Source organism: Chiloscyllium plagiosum, unplaced genomic scaffold (assembly GCF_037043375.1).
Source record: "Chiloscyllium plagiosum isolate Xiang-an unplaced genomic scaffold, Cpla_swu_hap1 HiC_scaffold_41, whole genome shotgun sequence".
Taxonomy (NCBI): Eukaryota; Metazoa; Chordata; class Chondrichthyes; order Orectolobiformes; family Hemiscylliidae; genus Chiloscyllium; species Chiloscyllium plagiosum.
The window spans coordinates 32,320,801-32,338,119 of NW_028270179.1; the positions used below are offsets into that span (position 1 = coordinate 32,320,801).

The following is a 17,319-nucleotide window of genomic DNA, read 5'->3' on the forward strand; positions in this document are numbered from 1 at the left end:
TGTATTGAATGCAACACTTCAAATGCAGCTAAACTATCATCTGATAAAGCTGCGTCATGAAAACCTGAATCTTGTACCTAAATTAATGAGAGTGAAGGCAAGCATGCTGTTCTCCTTTTTTAAAATCTCCATCGCCTTGCATGGCTACTTTCAGGGAGTGATAGACTTGAACCTCAAGATCCCTCTGCACATCAATATTTCAACATCCTGTAATTAACTGTATTGTTTTCAAAACATTGTATGTCCCAACGTACAGCACCTCACCCTTAGACGACATAAAAACTATCTGTCGTTACATTGCCCATATCTGCAACTGATTTATATCCAGCTGGATGTGTTGGAAATCTTGTATACTATCCCCAACTCCGCTGATCTTTGCATCGTCTGTTGCTTACTATGCCATGCATCTACATTTCTATTCAAATCATTTATATGCATTACAAACAACATAGGTCCTACCATGGATCTGTGCAGAGCGCCATCATCGGAGTAGCTCAAGCCAGAAAAATTCTTTTCCACCACAAGCCTATTCGTTCTATGTGCAAGCCAATTCTGAATCCAAGCAGCAAATTAATTTTGGATCGCAAGCATTTTAACCTTCTGCATGAGCCTACCATGAAAGACGTATTCGAAAGACTTCGACTACGTTTGTCATATATTTTTAAAATGTAATCAAGTTGGTATAGGCTCGTGTAACCAGCACAAAGTTATGTTGACTGTCTCCAGGTGAGCCATTCTTTTTTTCCAAATGCACATCAATGATTTTGCTAAGGGAACGCTGCAATGGCTTCCCAAGCAACGTTGTGTCACTAACCAGTCATAATTCCACAGAATAATCGTATTTCTTTTCCTGAATAGAGGGAGAATATGTGCTAATCACCAGTGAATTCGAAAATTTTGGTCTGTGAAGAACATGAATAAATGATTGAATTCCGATAGCGTCGAAGCATTGTATTAACTTTCACTCATCACTCAGAAGAGCTTGGTTTATTTCTACCTTTAGAATCCAAATTTGGGAAGATTAATGCTGTCAACATCAGAGCAGAATGCAACATTGTTTGCCTGACAACTGGCTCCAATTCCACTTCACAATAAGTGTGAAATAATCTGTTTCTATTCTTCACATATGTATTTCAGATTGAAACGTCGATACAGAGAAGAGGATGGATGGGTAATCGATCTTTACTGCCTGTTGCAACATACAACATGTTCAAGATTCATCACCCAAAACCAGTCCTCTGTTCCTGCTTTCTCCTTATATGCTTTGAACCCTTCAGGCCGGATACATTTGCAAAAGTTCATTCTGAAAACATTTCATAATTTACTTTCAAACTTCTTCTGTGGCTTAAACAATCTTCTACACATTCACCTCACGCTGCAAGAGAACGTTTCCCCACATCTCAGTTGACAATGTACGCTTCACCTTTGACAAACTGGACTTCCCGATTACCCCCATTATTTCTCTGTTTCCCTTTCGAGTCGTGTTCGTATTTTTTGGATTTGGAAAACATTATTACTCATTCCCCGCCCCCCCCCCCCCCCATTTTTCCAGACTCAACTAAATACCTTTCCGCCATCTCAACAATTTCTATAGTGCATTAATCTCAGCACCTCTGTTTCACCATTCACAAATTGTCAGCGGCAGCCTTAATTGAATAACTGCACAAAACCTACACGTTTGTAAACTAAGAATTCAACGCTTCGATCCTCAAATGTCCAAAGATGCATCAGAAAATCTCAACGAATAAATGTCATCCCCCACCTAATTATTGTGGTGTTCACTCGACGACATTCTTTCCCAAAGTAACAGCACCACAATTCGAACGCCCTTTATTTCATTCTTTTCGCATTGTTACAAAACCACAATTCCAATCTGCTGTCCATTTTCAACTTTCCAGTATCTTTCTTCAAAACCATTGTTCTTATAACCGTTATTTGTGTTATTAAATCTATTTAAGGTTTGTCCCGCTTGGTGATTCGATGATAAAGTGAAAATGACACAAGTAAAGCAATCCAAAACCCTAGCCAATGTTTGAGAGTCAAGGACTCAAAACTCACAGTAACCAAGATGACAACGAGCAGTAGTAATCCATTCAGCCCTCGAGAGTCCTTCGACATTCACCACTTTTATAACTGACCTCATCTCGGTTACAGTTCAATTTATATGCTCGTTCCTTTTGAGCAATTGCTCCTGACATATATTTCGATCGCCTCTTCACATTTGATCAGTGTTGCGGTATTTTCCGTTTTCTGTGACAGTGAATTTTCCAGATTCATGTCCAGTTGAAAGATACAATTAGTCCGTTAGATCCGTTTCCCGTTGTTAGATCTGCAAGTCCCACAGGGAGGGAATATCAGCATTTTCACACATGGACAGTGAAGGTAAGGTGATATATTTCCAAGCCAGGATGATGGACAGGAACTGGGATTGTTTGCTGCTTCAATCTATCTGTTGCTCTTGTTCATTTCGATTTCAGAAGTCCTGGGTTTGTTTTGTATAATCGTATTATGGCCGTGGTGAATTTCGGCAATGCGTCGTGCATACATTACTCGTTGCTGCCCAAGTGCCTGAGCGTTGAAGGAAAGGATGTTCGTCGATGTGGTGCCAATCCAGACGGCTGCTTTGTCCTGCATGCTGTCGAGGTTCTCACGTGTTTTTGGAGCTGCACCATTAAGGCAAGTGAAGAGTGTTCCATCATAATCTTGACTTGTATTTTGAAAATAGTGGTCATGTTTTGGCAAGGATTCAGGAGGGGACGTATTATCTGCAAGATTACGAGATCGTGACTGCTGTGAAATTCTTCACTACACGGGACTGCCAAGTCAGTATTATTAACTGTATCGCGGGCTGGTATTCTGCAAGGAAACATTATGGGGAAAAGAAGGGAAACTGGAGTTGTGGATGATCAGGTCAGCCACGATGTCATTCACAGCAAAACATATAGGAAAGCAAAAATTGAGGATGAAACAAAGATAGGTTCTGTGAGTGGGCAAAAAATAAACTGGTCGACAAAATACAATGCAGGGAAATGAAAGCTTCTGCCCTTGAGGGACGTAGAATGAAGGCGCTTTGTACTGTTTAAATGCTGAATTGTTTGGGCTGAATGCCTCTGCACACAACCAACTTTAACTCTAGTTCTTCGCTTCAAATTCTGACATTGAATCGCGTACAACAGTCGATTCTGTTGCTTCCCTCTGAACAGAAGTTCCTTGTCCTGTTATTCCCACTTTCCGTGTCATGAACGCTAAAAAATAAAACGAAACATAATAAGCCTCTTATAATGCAATTGTTATTTATCAATATGTTTGCACTGTGAATACTCGGCACAATTCAGTAAATCTTAAATTAGATCAGTATTATATATCAAACTGTCTGCATCTTACCATACTTATTTCTCTTCCTCACAGCTAACCTTCTATCAATTAAGATCCTATCTCGCAGGAGGCATGTTCTCTCGAATTGCATCAAATATGATCTGATGGCTACGTCAGTGTCTGATTTACTGGTCATTAGTCTCGATCTTATTTTGAGGCAGCTGTTGATCTTTCCGTTCCTTGTTGGATCTGCCCATTTGCAACATCTGCGCTATCCTGCTTTATGCGGGAAGTGAGTGCTCTGTCTGATTCACCGTCGCATTCAACTTTAATCAGTTTGTGACCATTTGTTGTCAGAAGCAGATAAGTAAATATTGCAGAGAGAAAACGACGACTGTGGTCCTGGAACAGTGACTGCGGTGAGCAGAAGGAAGAATATTTTCTGATACTTTGCATTAACGAATCAGTAACAGCGAATAAACATTCCATGGTTTGTGTTATAATGGACAATGTTCAGCTATCTCTGGTCTGGGTAAATGTCGAGTTCCTCCACAGCATACGAATCCCATGTTTTCCATTTCTGCTGATTTTCCTGCTCAACCTTTCCACAGTAAGGCACATTTTAGTAAATCCTTTTTCCTGAAATGTCGAAGCTCCTGCTCTGCGGATGATCTGTTCTGAATTTCCAGCATCACACTCCCGACTTGAATCTCCGGCATTTGCAGTACTTACTTTCGCCTTTAACTTATTGTCCACCTTATCTGTTTGAATGAGAAAAGATCTGAATCTACTGAATTGCATTGACTGTAGACCTCAGTATATCCAGAACGTCTCATCAGCCAAACCCTTCTGATCAGGAAGTAAAGTAAGGGGTCTCTTGCTTTTGAAGAGACGTTCCCCAAATCTGTACAGAGTCCTCTCGGTAACATTTTTTCTAGCAGTTTCCAAATGTATTCTCCCTCTCTCGTTAGAAACAACACAATTGCCTTCCTTTTCAATTGTTTCTGGGCTTGTAGTTATTTGCAAACGCGGCCAGGTCAGAGTAATATGACACACCTCGAAGAGCCTGAATCTGGTCTTTTCATGCTTGACATTTCCACTACACCACAAGAGACACTCCAAAATGAAGGGAGTGGAAGAAATCAGTTATGAAGAGAAGAAGTTGTAAGTGTTTTGAATCAAACTCTTCGGGTGTTTTGTTATCCATGTCAGGCGCATGTGGGACTTGAACCCAGGTCTTTTGGTCTTCGGTACATGGCACTATCACTGTGTTAAAAGCATTCGTATTTTGCAAAGAAATGCCAATATTTGGTGATTCAATGTCGAAGACACTCATGTCAATCTGTTCTGCAGGTTTTGTTCAACCACTACTCCTCTCAGACTGCACGGATAATTTGGCGAAACAGTTGGATGCACCTAGGACTATACAGAAGGCACATAATTTGATGGATAGTACTTTCAGGGAGCTGGTCACACTACAGGTAAACTCAGATAGATGGGTGACCACAAGGACTGATTCTCAGGTAGAACCGAATTCTCATATTCCAAGTTTCAAACAATTACACATTTTTGTGCATTGTTGGGGTAGAATATGCATTCAGTTGAAATAGCAGAAGCATCCAGGTCTTTGATTCCATAACTAGCTCTGCTGTAAAGTGGTAAATGGCGAGATCCAAGGAGCAAATGTGGTATTGTACCGACTGATCAGACCAGCCTTTCTGCGGTACGATGGAAAGTCCAGGACGATGTGTGCCTCATGACGCCAGGATAAAGCCTGTCTCAAAGTGGTTGAGCAAATTTTCAAAGTTTACCCTGCACTGTAAGAATGCGTTGTACGTGTGGTTGACAATATGTAGATAATATTGGTATCAGTTCCGACAGAGTTTAAGAGGATGGACCACAACGGTAGTAATCTCTGGTGGCAGTGCTGCTGAGACTGAAACAGGAAAGTGTGGCAGATGAATGTATCGCTGAGGAAGCTATGCATAGGGCAGGGATATATCTGAAGAACTTCCTGTGAAACACAATGAACCTGTACAAGAAGGAAAGGTTGCACCTGAGCGAGAGGGGTATCAATACACTGATGTGAAGATTGCCGTAGTTATTTTAAAGTGTTTAACTAGACTATCAGGAAGGTGTGATGGAAATGAGTAGACACACATGATGTGGAATTGCCAGTGATGGACGTGGGTCGACAATGTCCGACGTTAACACGACACCAAGTCGAAAGGGTTTGTTTGAGATGATAAGCTTCTGAAGTCACCTCATGGAGAGGTAGCAGTTAGAATGCTTGTATATTCAAATAAAGCTGTTGAACACCGGGTACTATGAAGGTCTCGAGCAGCGTCGCAATATGGGCAGAACTCAGAAATAGGAACGCTTCGATAACCATGTTGGGGCTGCATTACAGGCCTGCCAACAGTGAGCATAAGATAGAAATTCAGCTATGTAAACAGATTATGGAAAGATGTGGGAGAATGTGGGTAGTGGTGATAGGAAATTTTAACTTTCCCACCATTGAATGGGATTCCCTCAGTGTTAGAGGTCTAGATGGAGCAGAATTTGAAAGGAACATCCAGAACGGTTTCATACAACAGTATGTAAACAGGTCAACTCGGGAAGAGGCCATACTGGAACGAGTGCTGGGGAATGAGCCCGGCAAGATGGCCGATGTTTCAGTCGGGGGTTATTTTGAGAAAAATGGTCACTGTTCTGTAAGTTTAGAATACTCATCAGCAACGACGACAATGGTCCACAAAGAAGAATGCAAAATTGGGGAAGGCCAACTATAGCAACATTTTTCGGGAGCTGGGGAATGTGGTTTGGGAACATCTGTTTGAAGGTAAATCCACATTTGATATGTGACGAGCTTTTAAAGAGAGGGTTATTCGAGTACACTACACTACTTCTTTTTGAAAATGGCAAGATTATGGAATCAAGGATGTCAGGTGAAATTGTGAGCCGAACTAACAGGAAAAAGGAAGCTTACAGAAGTTATCATCGACTGAAAACATACGAAGCTTTGGAAGAATATCGAGCAAGTAGGACCAATCTGAAACAAATAATTAAGAGGAATATAAGGGACTCATGAAATATCTTTAGCAAACGGTGTTAAGAAAAATCCCAAAGCCTTTTATTCGTTCATGAGGAGCAAGAGGTCAACTAAAGAAAGGGTTAGCCCACGCATGGACAAAGCAGTAAAGTTATGTGAAGAGTCAGTGAAAATGGCTGAGATTCTATTCGATTTCTTTGCATCGGTACTCACCGAGGAGGGGGTCATAACGGATGCTGAGTTGAAGGATACATGATTGATTACTCGAGGTGAAGGAGCTAACCTAGGGAGGAATTGATTGGTATTCTAAAAGGGATTCAAATGGACACGTTCCCAGGTCCGGATGGGATCTATCCCAGGTTCCTGAAGGAAGCGAGAGAGGAAGTAGCTGGACACTTCACATATGTCATTACAATATCCTTGAACACTGGTGAGCTACCAGAGGACTGCATACTTCCAAATGCTGTTGTGTTGTTTAAGGAGGGTAGCAGGGACAATCCAGGTAATTGCAGACATCTTAGCCTGGCGACAGTGGTGGAGAAGCTGTTGGAGAAGGTATTAATGAATTGGATATAATTATGTTTGGAAGAAAATAGACATATCATGGATAGGCAACATGGTTTTGTTCAGGGAAGGTCATGTCTTACCAACTTCACAGAATTCTTTGATGAAGTGACAAAGTTGATTTCTGAAGGAAGGGTCATATAAATGGACTCTGGTCAGGCCTTTTATAATGTTCCCAATGGCAGGCTAATGCAGAAAATGAAGATGTATGCCGTACAGTGTGTATTGGCTGGATGAATAAAGAACTGGTTAGTTAGCGGAATTGAGTTTCTCAAAATTGAGAACTATGACCAGTCGTGTTTCATTGAGGTCCGCACTGGGAACCACTGTTGATTGTGAAATACATACATGAGGTGGAGGGAGGTGTAGGTGTCTGATGAAGAATTTTGCAAGTAAATCTAAGATTAGTGGAGTAGCAGGTGGTGAAAGGGACTCTCAGGAAATGCAGCAGAATATAGATTGGAGAGTTGACAGGAAAAGTGGCAGATGGATTCAATCCGGGCAAGTGCGAAGTGATTAATTTTGGAACATCATTTCTCAACGAACTCTGCAGTAAATAGTGAAATCCAGGGGAAAATTGATGTACACAGAGATCTGTATGTTCACATCCATTGTGCCCTGAAGACAGAAACGCAGTTTGATACAATGATCAAGAAGGCATACGATATGCTTACCTTCATCAGAGAGGGTATTGAGTGAATGAGTTTGTAGGTCTTGTTACACTTGTATAAGCCGTTGGTTCGGCCTCATTTGGAAAACTGCGAACATTTCTGGTCGCAACATCGTCAAAAGAATGTGTGCTTTATGAGGATGAAGAGGAGGTTCGACATGATATTTCCTGCTAAGGAGGGCGCAAGCTATAAACAGAGGTTTAACAGATTATGACTGTTTTCGTTAGAAAGACGGAGGTTGAGGGAGGTCCTGATTCAGTTCTGCAAAATTATAAAAGTTATCGACAGGGATATTTGCAGGTGCCATGTTAAACTGGGGCGTACAAATTTAAAAAATAACACACCCCAGGTTAAAGTGCACCGGGTTTATTTGGACACACTCGCTTTCATCAAGTCATCAAGTCGTCAATAACCTGATGAAAACGCAGGCGTCGAAAGCTAGTGTTTCCAAATAAACCTGTTGGATGATAACCTGGTGTCGCGTCAATTTGAACGCTTTTTCCCCCCTATTACTAGCTATCATGAGTTCAGGGTGAGGGGTAAAAGTTTGAGTAAGATATGTGAAAATAGTGCTTTTTGCGGATGGCGATGGGTGCCTTGAATACGTTGCCAGCAGAGGTGGTAAAGGGCTGCACGATAACGTCATTTTAAATGTATATCAACAGACACTTGAATGGGCAGGGAGCAGAGGAACACAGATTCTTAAAATTTGGCAAAAGATTTCATGAGAGGAACTCGATCGATGCTGGCTTGGTTGGGGGATGTCGGTGGTGGAGAAGAGCCTGCTTCTGTGCTGTAATTTTATTTCTTCTTTGTTATTTGATTATGACCTGATTTCGAGTAACATTTAAGTAGAGAGAAAAAGATAACGTTGATGATGATACAGTAGTGAAAAAGAGCAAGGTTAATAGACAAGGCAGGCAAGAGACTGGCGGGTCACAGGGGAATATTGATCAATTAAACTGCATTTATTTCATTGCATTTCGTTATTAACCGCAAGAGGTCTAACAAGTAGCTCAGAAGAACTCAGGGCATGGTTGGTAATATAGGACGGGAATGTCATTGTTATTAAAGTAACACGTTTGTGGAGGAGATAAGACTGTAAGCTCAATGTTCCAGGATGAAAGTGCTGCACGAAGGATAGAAGTTTGGGAAATGAGCAGGAAGAGTGGCGTTTTTCATTTGGGAAAGCTTCTCTGCCGTCCTTAGAACGGATATTCCTTTGGGATCGTCGAGTGAGCACATCTAAGTGGAACTGAGAAATGAGAAGTGTGTGATCACTTTGAGGGGATAACACTTCACGCCCTTCAACAGTCAGTGTAATATCGAGAAAGAAAGATAGCAGACAGCTATAAGCATAATACGGTTCAAATTGTGAGACCTTTTAACTTTCCATAGATTGGAATTTCCACCGTGTAAAGATCTTGCTTGGGAATGAAATATTTTAGTGTGTTCAAGAATATTAAAAATCAACAATACTGGAGAAAGAGCAAAATGTGAACTTCTCTTGAGGAATCAGGTAAGGCAAGTGACTTAGGTTTTTGCGCAGCTGCACTTTGCCACCAGTGACATTACATGTCTTAATTTTAATATAATTAAATAGAAGGGTCGCACTGGGCAAGGTTAACCTTCATGGTCTTAGGTACGATGTTTTATACGTTGTTCGGTAAGCTGTTTGCAGGTAAATAAACGCCTGCCAATTGGAACGTTCTGAGAGCTAGATAACGTGAGTTTATTGTCAGCATGTTCCTATTCGGGTGAAAGCCATGGCTGGCAGGAGTAGAAGATTTTGGATATTAAAAACAATGAAGCTCTGGTCAAAAACAAAGACAAGTCGTGATATATGCAGTTCTTGTCTGTTAAATGCAGCTGGAGTGAAGTATATCCCTTCAAAAGTATCGAGAATGTAGGAGTACATGTAAGAGGAAAATCAGGACAGCAACAAAGGTTAGGAGATTGCTTTTGCAGATTGGGCTCAGGACATTCCAAAGGGACTTGCCAAGTACATTAAGGGCAAAATCATGACGAGCGAGAGAATACGCCTCCTTCAAGATCAACAAGGCCAGAGATCCAGAGGAGATATGTGAAATCCTAAAAGAATTGGAAAAATAAACAATGACGTCTTCAAAATAGTGCAAATCACAGCAAAGGACTCTGTGGTGAATTTCAAATGGACAAATGTAAGGAAATCACGGAGAGCTGACCAGGTGTATTCCAGTAAATTGTGGGGAAGCTCTGGAATGATTTGTGGAACCACTGGCAGAGCCATTTGCTTCAAGAATATCTATGCATGGTAGACTGTTCACTGGAGTGTGGCTGGTTTAAGAAAGAGTGGAAGGAAACGCCAGGTAGCTATAGAACGGTGAGCCTGACGTCAGTGGTGGATACATTGCTGAATCAGATTCAGAAGGACTGGGAAGACATGTATTTTAGAAGGCAAGGACTGATTATGTGTAGTCGGACTGTCTTTTTGTGTTCGTCCATTTCAAATCCTCCAGCAATTACTTTTCCGTAATGTGGACTATTTTCAAGATTTCACCGTATCTCTCCAATTACCATGGTATTCATGTACTTTCTCCGCGGGAAATACAGACAAGAATCATTCGTTTAGGATCTCATGTAACTCCTGTCGCTGCACACATTGATGGCCTTGCTGATAGATAAGGAAGCCTATTGTCTCCCTTGTCGTTCTTTGTGGTCGAAAAATTGCGTTCCAAATTTGATTGACCTGTTGGAAGAACTGACAAAGAAAATATGTTCGGGCAAAATTTCAGCTGTTGTGTACATGGATTTCACAAATGCGTTCGAAAAGGTTCCACATATTAAATTGGTTGCGAAGGTAAGATCATATTGGATCCAGCCAGAGGTAGCCAATTGGACACAGAATTATTTTAGTAGTGGGAGACAGCGAATGTTTGTGGAGGGCTGTTATTCAGATTGGACATATTTGACCAGCGATGTTCCAGAAGGATCTGTGCTGGGTCCACTGTTGTTCACCATTGATGTAAACAATAAGAATATAGCAGTTACTGCTTGTGGCTAACACCAACACATTTGGCAGAGTGGACAGTGATAACACGATCTCAGAGTACAATGCGGTTTAATTAAATGGGCTATTGAGGCAAGGAGTGACAGTTTGAGTGCAATTTCGTGAAATGCGAGGTGTTGCATTTTGTTAAGACAAACTTGAGTAGGACTAACATCGTTGATAGGAGAAGCTGGGGGATTGTTGTCGAACATGAAGACCGAGGGGTGCTGGAATATTGTTCCTGGCAAGTGACTTCACAGGTACACACGGTACATTGGTACTTACATTGCAATTGAGGAAAATGGAGTTAGAAGAGAAACAAAGAGAAAGAGAGAGAGGATAAAGGGGGGAGAGAAAGGAAGACAGAAGAGGGAGAAAGACAGAGAGGAAAGAGACAGAAGAGAGGCAGACAGAGGAAAAGTACAGAAAGAAATTTCTTAGCAGGGCAAATAGACAAAGAAAGAGAAAGTCAATAAAGGGGAGAATCAATAAAGAGACAGAATTTGAAATTGAGAAGTTGTGACTTCGTCAGCAAAGTCAAGCAACAGGATGGAGATTGAAAGAGCAGGCAGTGATGTATAAAGATATGTCTCAGCGCTGCCACATTTTGATAAGAAAGATGTCGAAGCCTCCTTTATTTCTTTTGACACATTGGCTAGATAGGTGGAGTTGTCCGAGGAATTACATATAATTCTAGTTGAGACGAAACTGGGGGGCAGAGAACTTGAGGTATTTGCATCGTGTCAGATGAAGGTCATATAGGCTATATTAGGTGCTGACGAATTGGTAACTGAAGGGTACAGACGGTGGGTTCAGAAACATAAAGAAGGAACCAGGTCAGACTTACGTTTAGTTTTAAAGAATTAAGCAGAGCCGTTTAGATGGATGGATGCAGGTCCTTCAAGATGGATAAGACCAGTGAGGCTCTAACGGAGATTGTTCTGCTGGCGGAGCTGAAACATTCATCCAGAGAAGGTTAAGAATTCACGTGCATGAACAGAGAGTTCAGGAAATGAGAACAGCAGCAGAGCATGCAGGTGAATAGACCATGGTGCATATCGCACGTTTCCGGAAAGAATCTCATGTTGTGAGACAATTGGATGGAGAGACGAGGACATACTACATTACGGAACAAATTCTCAATTCCTGAACTCTCTGTTCATCCACATAGTTTCCAACCTCATAGTTCGGAATTCTTCCACTGCCCAATTCTACCTCCTACCCAAGATCCACAAGCCTGACTATCCCGACCGACCTATCATCTCAGCGTGCTCCTTCCCCACCGAACTCCTCTTTAAATACCTCGTTATTGTCCTATCTCTCCAGTCCAGGAACTCCCCACGTAGGCTCTGCCTCATTTTCTAAGTCCGTATCATACGTTCGGGACACTACCCACACCCTCCACCTCCTCCCAGATTTCAGATGTGCCTGCCCCCAACGCCTCATCTTCACTATGAACATCCAGTCCCCCTGTTCCTCCATCCACCATGACCAGGGCCACCAGTCTCTCCGTTTCTTCGTCTCCTGACGTCCCCACATGTATCCTTCCACTGACACTCTTATTCGTTTACCTGAATTGGGCCTCACCCTCAACAATTTATACTTCCAATCCTCCCAATTTCTCCGCACGAATGGGGTAACCACAGGCACCCGCATGGGCCCCAGCTATGTCTGTTTCTTTGTCAGCTACGTAGAAGAGTCCATCTTCTGGAATTACTTACATACTTATTGATTCAAGAATCCTGCTTGGATATACCTGACAAAGTCTGCTCAATCCAACATATTCGCAGTTAGGCGGTTTTACAAGATCTCCCTTTAGCCTCCTACGTTCTAAAGAAAAAAACTCCAATCAGTCGAAACTCTCCCTGTACTTCAGACTCCAGTGTCTGACATCCTTTCATTATGACACACTGCGTCGAATATCCAGTCAATTTTGCATCCATTTTTCCAGCTCGTCTTGGATTCCATGTGATCTAACGTTGAAGAGCAGCCTACCACGTGGACTCCTATCAAATGCCTTACTGAAATCGATGGGGACTACGTCTATTACCTTGTCATGTTCAACCTTCCTGGTCACTGCATCAAAGAACTCTAACAAATTGGTGAGGCATGATCTACCACGCACAAAGCCGTGATGACTATTCTTAAACAAAACCTCTCTTTCAAATGCAAGTATGTCTTATCTCTAAGAATCCTATCAGGAAACACACCATTCGATACCCTCAGTTTTGTAGGACCTCACCCTTTGCAAACGAGCTTGGAAAACTAAAAGCCAAGGCCTCCACACTTCTTTCTACACCATCTTCAATGTTATTGGATATATCTGGCAAGGACGAGGAGGTTTATCGAACTTCATAATTTCTAATACATCCATTAACTGCTCTGTTGTGATTTGCAGTGCCCATCAAAAGAGAAACACCAGTATCACCCCCAAGTTCCCAAGTCTTTATGTCTTTCTCCACGATAAACACGGACGAAAAATAATCATTAAGGATCTCGTCCATCTCCAGCAGTTCCACACCAACATTTCCAATTTGGTTCTTGTGCGGCACGATTCTCTCTTTTGATATATTTGTTTTCCTTTTATGTACTTATGTACCTCTTTGGATTCACTGTAATACTCTCAGCCAAGGCTATCTTGTGCCCCATTTTCTCCCTCCTGATATCCTTGCTCAGTATAATCCTATATCAACGGTATACCTCCATGGATTTCTTTGTACCTGGCTATCTGCACCTGAGGCACACCTCCTTCAGTTTTTGCGCAACGCCTAAATATCACTTGTCATCCAAAGTTACCTATTTTTGTCAACCATACCTTTCACCCTGAAGGGATCATATGCCGAAGAGATGCATTGAAATACCCATTGATGGAATCAATTCAGTGTCGGGTAAAATGATGAGCTTGCATGGCGGAGGTTAGTAGGGTGAAAAGAATGCCGAAGAGATAGACGGATAGGCAGACGGAATGTGAGGAAGCAAAGGGACTGGCAAAACTTTGAAGTTTTGGCAAGACAGAAAAAAGGTGGACAGTGAGGTGAAATGTTGACGTTGGAGAATTAGAACGACAGAGGGATAGCAAGTGGGCTGAAGTGGTCGGTGGGATAATAGAGAGAGACTAACAGCTGTAAATCCCGAATTTTAAGATAATGCAATGGACAGTCATTGCTCCAATATAGGCGTGAGGTGTGTTGGGCATCCCTAAGGAATCTTCATTGCAACTCAGAGAGACAAGCGAACGAAAGAGATTGTGTGTGAAAAATGTCTATCAGGGATTTTATGTGAGAGAGGGTCTGTGAATGCACGTCAAAGAGAGTAAATGAATGTTGTGTAACAGGTTTTATGTGTGTAAAAACAGTCTGTGTGAGAAAGTGTGTGTGCACGCGCATCCATGTTTGTGATACAATCTGTTTGTATGTGAGTCTACTTGTGTTTGTGTTTGCAAACGTGCAAGAGGATCAAAGTTGTTTCATAAAGGGGTTGTGGTAGTGTATCCATCTCATACTCACATACAAAAACACACACAGAGATAGTGTCTGTGCGCGTGAGAGAGAGAGAGAGACATCTGATTGTGAAAGGGCTGCTTCACAGCCGTTCAGTTGCATTTCCTTGAGGGAGCCTGGAAGCTGTGATGAGGACGGTGAAGAATACGTTGACGAATCTTTGTGACAGAATGCCTAGGTGAGTAATGAAGGCAAACACTGCCCATTTGAGAAAGGAGTTTACAACAGTTCGCTTGTCAAACCCATGGTTGCCCCAGAGTCTGAGATGTCATTTTAAATATCAACACAGAATGTACTTTCGGAAACAACCTCCCCAGGAGGGGTGGTGTGGGGCATTTGTGATCAGCCAGCTTTTCCGTTTCAGCAAGTTATTTATAGACGGTTTTGATGTCTCTCAACCAAAACTGGCTCTCAGTCACACTGCGAACGCTAAGTATAGACACGAACGTCAGCTTACCATGCAATTTCTGCAAGGCAGGAATTGATTTCTCTCAACATTTGTTCCCTCTCTCTATCTCCCTCTCTTTTTCAGCCGCACTGTCTCTATCACTCTCTTTCGATCTGCCTCTCCTCGTTTCTACTTACCTCCGTCTTTATCTAACCCAAAAGTTCTCTCTCCCTATCTCTCTCGCTCCATCCATATGCCTCTTTGTTTTCCTGACGCCCTCCTTCTCTCTCACCATCATGCCCTTCTCTCTTTTCTCTCTCTTGTTCCGTTCATACCACTGCCTGTCTTCCTTTCTTCCTCCCTCTCAATCGCCATCACTCCCTTCCCTCTCTTTTCTCTCTCTCACTTGCTCTTATCCTTCTCTATCTCCATCCTTCTCCGTTTTTCCTTCTCGCCTTACAGTCTCACGATCCCTTTCTTTTTTTCTGACTTTTTTTTCACTTACTTCTTTCTCTTTCTTCCTCTCTGCCTCTCTACTGCCCTTTTTCTTTTTATTTATATATCTACATCTCTTAGATCCGTCTTTCACCTGTCTCTTTACGTTCTTGTCTCTTTCCTTCACTGTTCACTTTCCCTTCTCTCATGCACATTTTCACTTTCTATCTCGACCCCACCTCTCATTCTCTCCTCCGCTCAAATTTCTCCTTTCCTGCCTTGTTCACCCTTTCGGCATTGCGCCCCCGACTCTCCCCTCTCACTCTAAACATCCGGTCCTCTCGTAGTTTCTCATTCATTCTTCCCACTTTGCTTCCAATTATCCATTCCCTCTGCTTTCGCTGAGCACTTCAGTTCGTGATGATCTCTTTCTGCAGGTCAGCTGCAAATAGAGGGAACGAGAGATTGGAAAGAGAGATATCAAGATGAAGAGAAAGGGAGGGTGTGCGAGAGGAGAGCAGGAGGGAGAGAAAGAAGAAAGGACAGAGGGTCAGGAACAGAGTTAGGGAATAGGAGGGAAAGTGAGTGAAGGTGAGAGTAAATGATAGAGCAAGATGGGGAGGAGAGCTGGGGGAGAGAGATAGGTAGCAAGAGGGATGACAGACAGAATGAGGGAGAGATTCAGTTATAAAAGCAGAGAGAGGGAGAGATCGAGAGAAAATTGGAGGAAGAGAGACAGAGAAAGAGGGAGCGGGAGAGAATTAGAGGCAGTTGGAAAGAGTGAAGAGAAGACACTGAGAAAAAATAACAATGGGTGAAAAAATATGGCCAAGCGAGAGACAGAAAGAGGGTAAGACTTCGAGGAAGAAAGAAGACGGAGAGACCGTTGACATGAAATGAAGCATGAATACTGTAATAAGAAAACTGCATCAGTGGTATTGGGAATAATGACGACACTGAGCTGCTTAAAGAATACATTTTGATATTTTATGTCAACAATTTCAGTATCAGTTAAAGAACACTCCTTACTTTTTGTGAGGTACGATGGGTTCTTATGTTAGCTCAGCTTTGGGGAAGTGTCAAAATCAGTCGAAATCACCTTCTATCCCTGTGTTTGACAATTCCTTTGATTATGCTCTTCAATTCAGTATAATTCGGCCATAACTTAATGACCAACAGGACCTGCAGAAGACTCTGGAATATCAGCGGGGGAAGAATGTCATAATCTCAAAGATGCAGACAGCTGTAAATTTTCATTAGGCTAGAGTGAGTACTGCAGATGCTGGAGATTAGAGTCAAGATGAGAGCGGTGCTGGAAACACATAGCAGGTCAGGCAGCATTCGAGAATCAGGAAAAACAACGTTTCTGTCGAAAGCCTCTCATTTTGTCTACAACGTAGATTTTCCTGCTCCTCGGATGCTGCCTTTCCAGCACCACTCTAATTTTGACTGTGAATATTCATTGCCTGGTCTTTCGAACGGGCGTGTTCACTGCTCTTTTGTTTCACCTCCCAGGATCGTACCCGCTCTCCCAATTCTTCCTGCTTTAAAAATACATTTGTTACGCTCTTTTTCCAGTACAACAGTTTTTGAAACAATAATTATATTTCTAGAAGTGTAAGTGAACCACCAAGAAAAGTAAAATGAAAAACTCAACAAATGGACTACTTCTTATTTTGTTCCATCCTCCATCGTAGCTGACCCAGAATTGTATCAAAACACATACACAAACGAATAATTTTCACATATCCCCAATTGTAACTTTCTAAAAATTATATCGTCATAAAGAAATGGAGACCATCATGTTTTCATTCAGAAGACAAATGGGCAAACGTTCAGCAAGATTTATTAACAGTGGGTAATAGAAAAAGAGTTGTTATGGGTAGCACATGAATCACAAGCAGCAGGTTATTTGGGAGTGCCGAAACTCAAGCCAAAATATGTTTTTTTTTATTATTAGCCTGGACTGGATAAGAATGCTTTAGAATTTTCCCAGGCATGTCATACATTTCAGAAATTAGAAAACCTCAGACAGTTATCAAAGGAACACCTTCCATTCCCGTTAGCGCATTTGAGGAACCTTTGTAAATGGTCTTAATTGAGTGCATAGGACCCCTACCTGAAACAGAAAAGAGCGAATCAGTGTGAGTTGACCATAATGGATGAGTCCACCAGATTTACAGAGGCCATATCGTGTCGTAGTATCACAGGTTAAAAAAATTCGAACAGTTACTTAAAACTTTCATGAGATATGAACGACCACAACAATACAAGCAGACAAAATGTCAAATTTCACATTATACGTATTCAGGAAAGTTGTAGATAGCTGAGGAATGTACCAAGCCAACTCCATTCCATAATATCCA

At 41.9% G+C, this 17,319-nt stretch overlaps 1 protein-coding gene across 1 annotated transcript in view; it reads left to right on the forward strand.

The window, feature by feature from the left end:
* Positions 1-17,319, forward strand: part of LOC148138215 (uncharacterized) — a 103,690-nt gene that overhangs the window by 40,591 nt on the left and 45,780 nt on the right. Inside the window, exons 2-3 of the mRNA XM_087981887.1 lie at positions 2,478-2,676; positions 5,913-6,029. Coding sequence (XP_087838013.1) covers positions 2,478-2,676; positions 5,913-6,029 — 316 coding nt within the window. The remainder of the gene's footprint in view (positions 1-2,477; positions 2,677-5,912; positions 6,030-17,319) is intronic.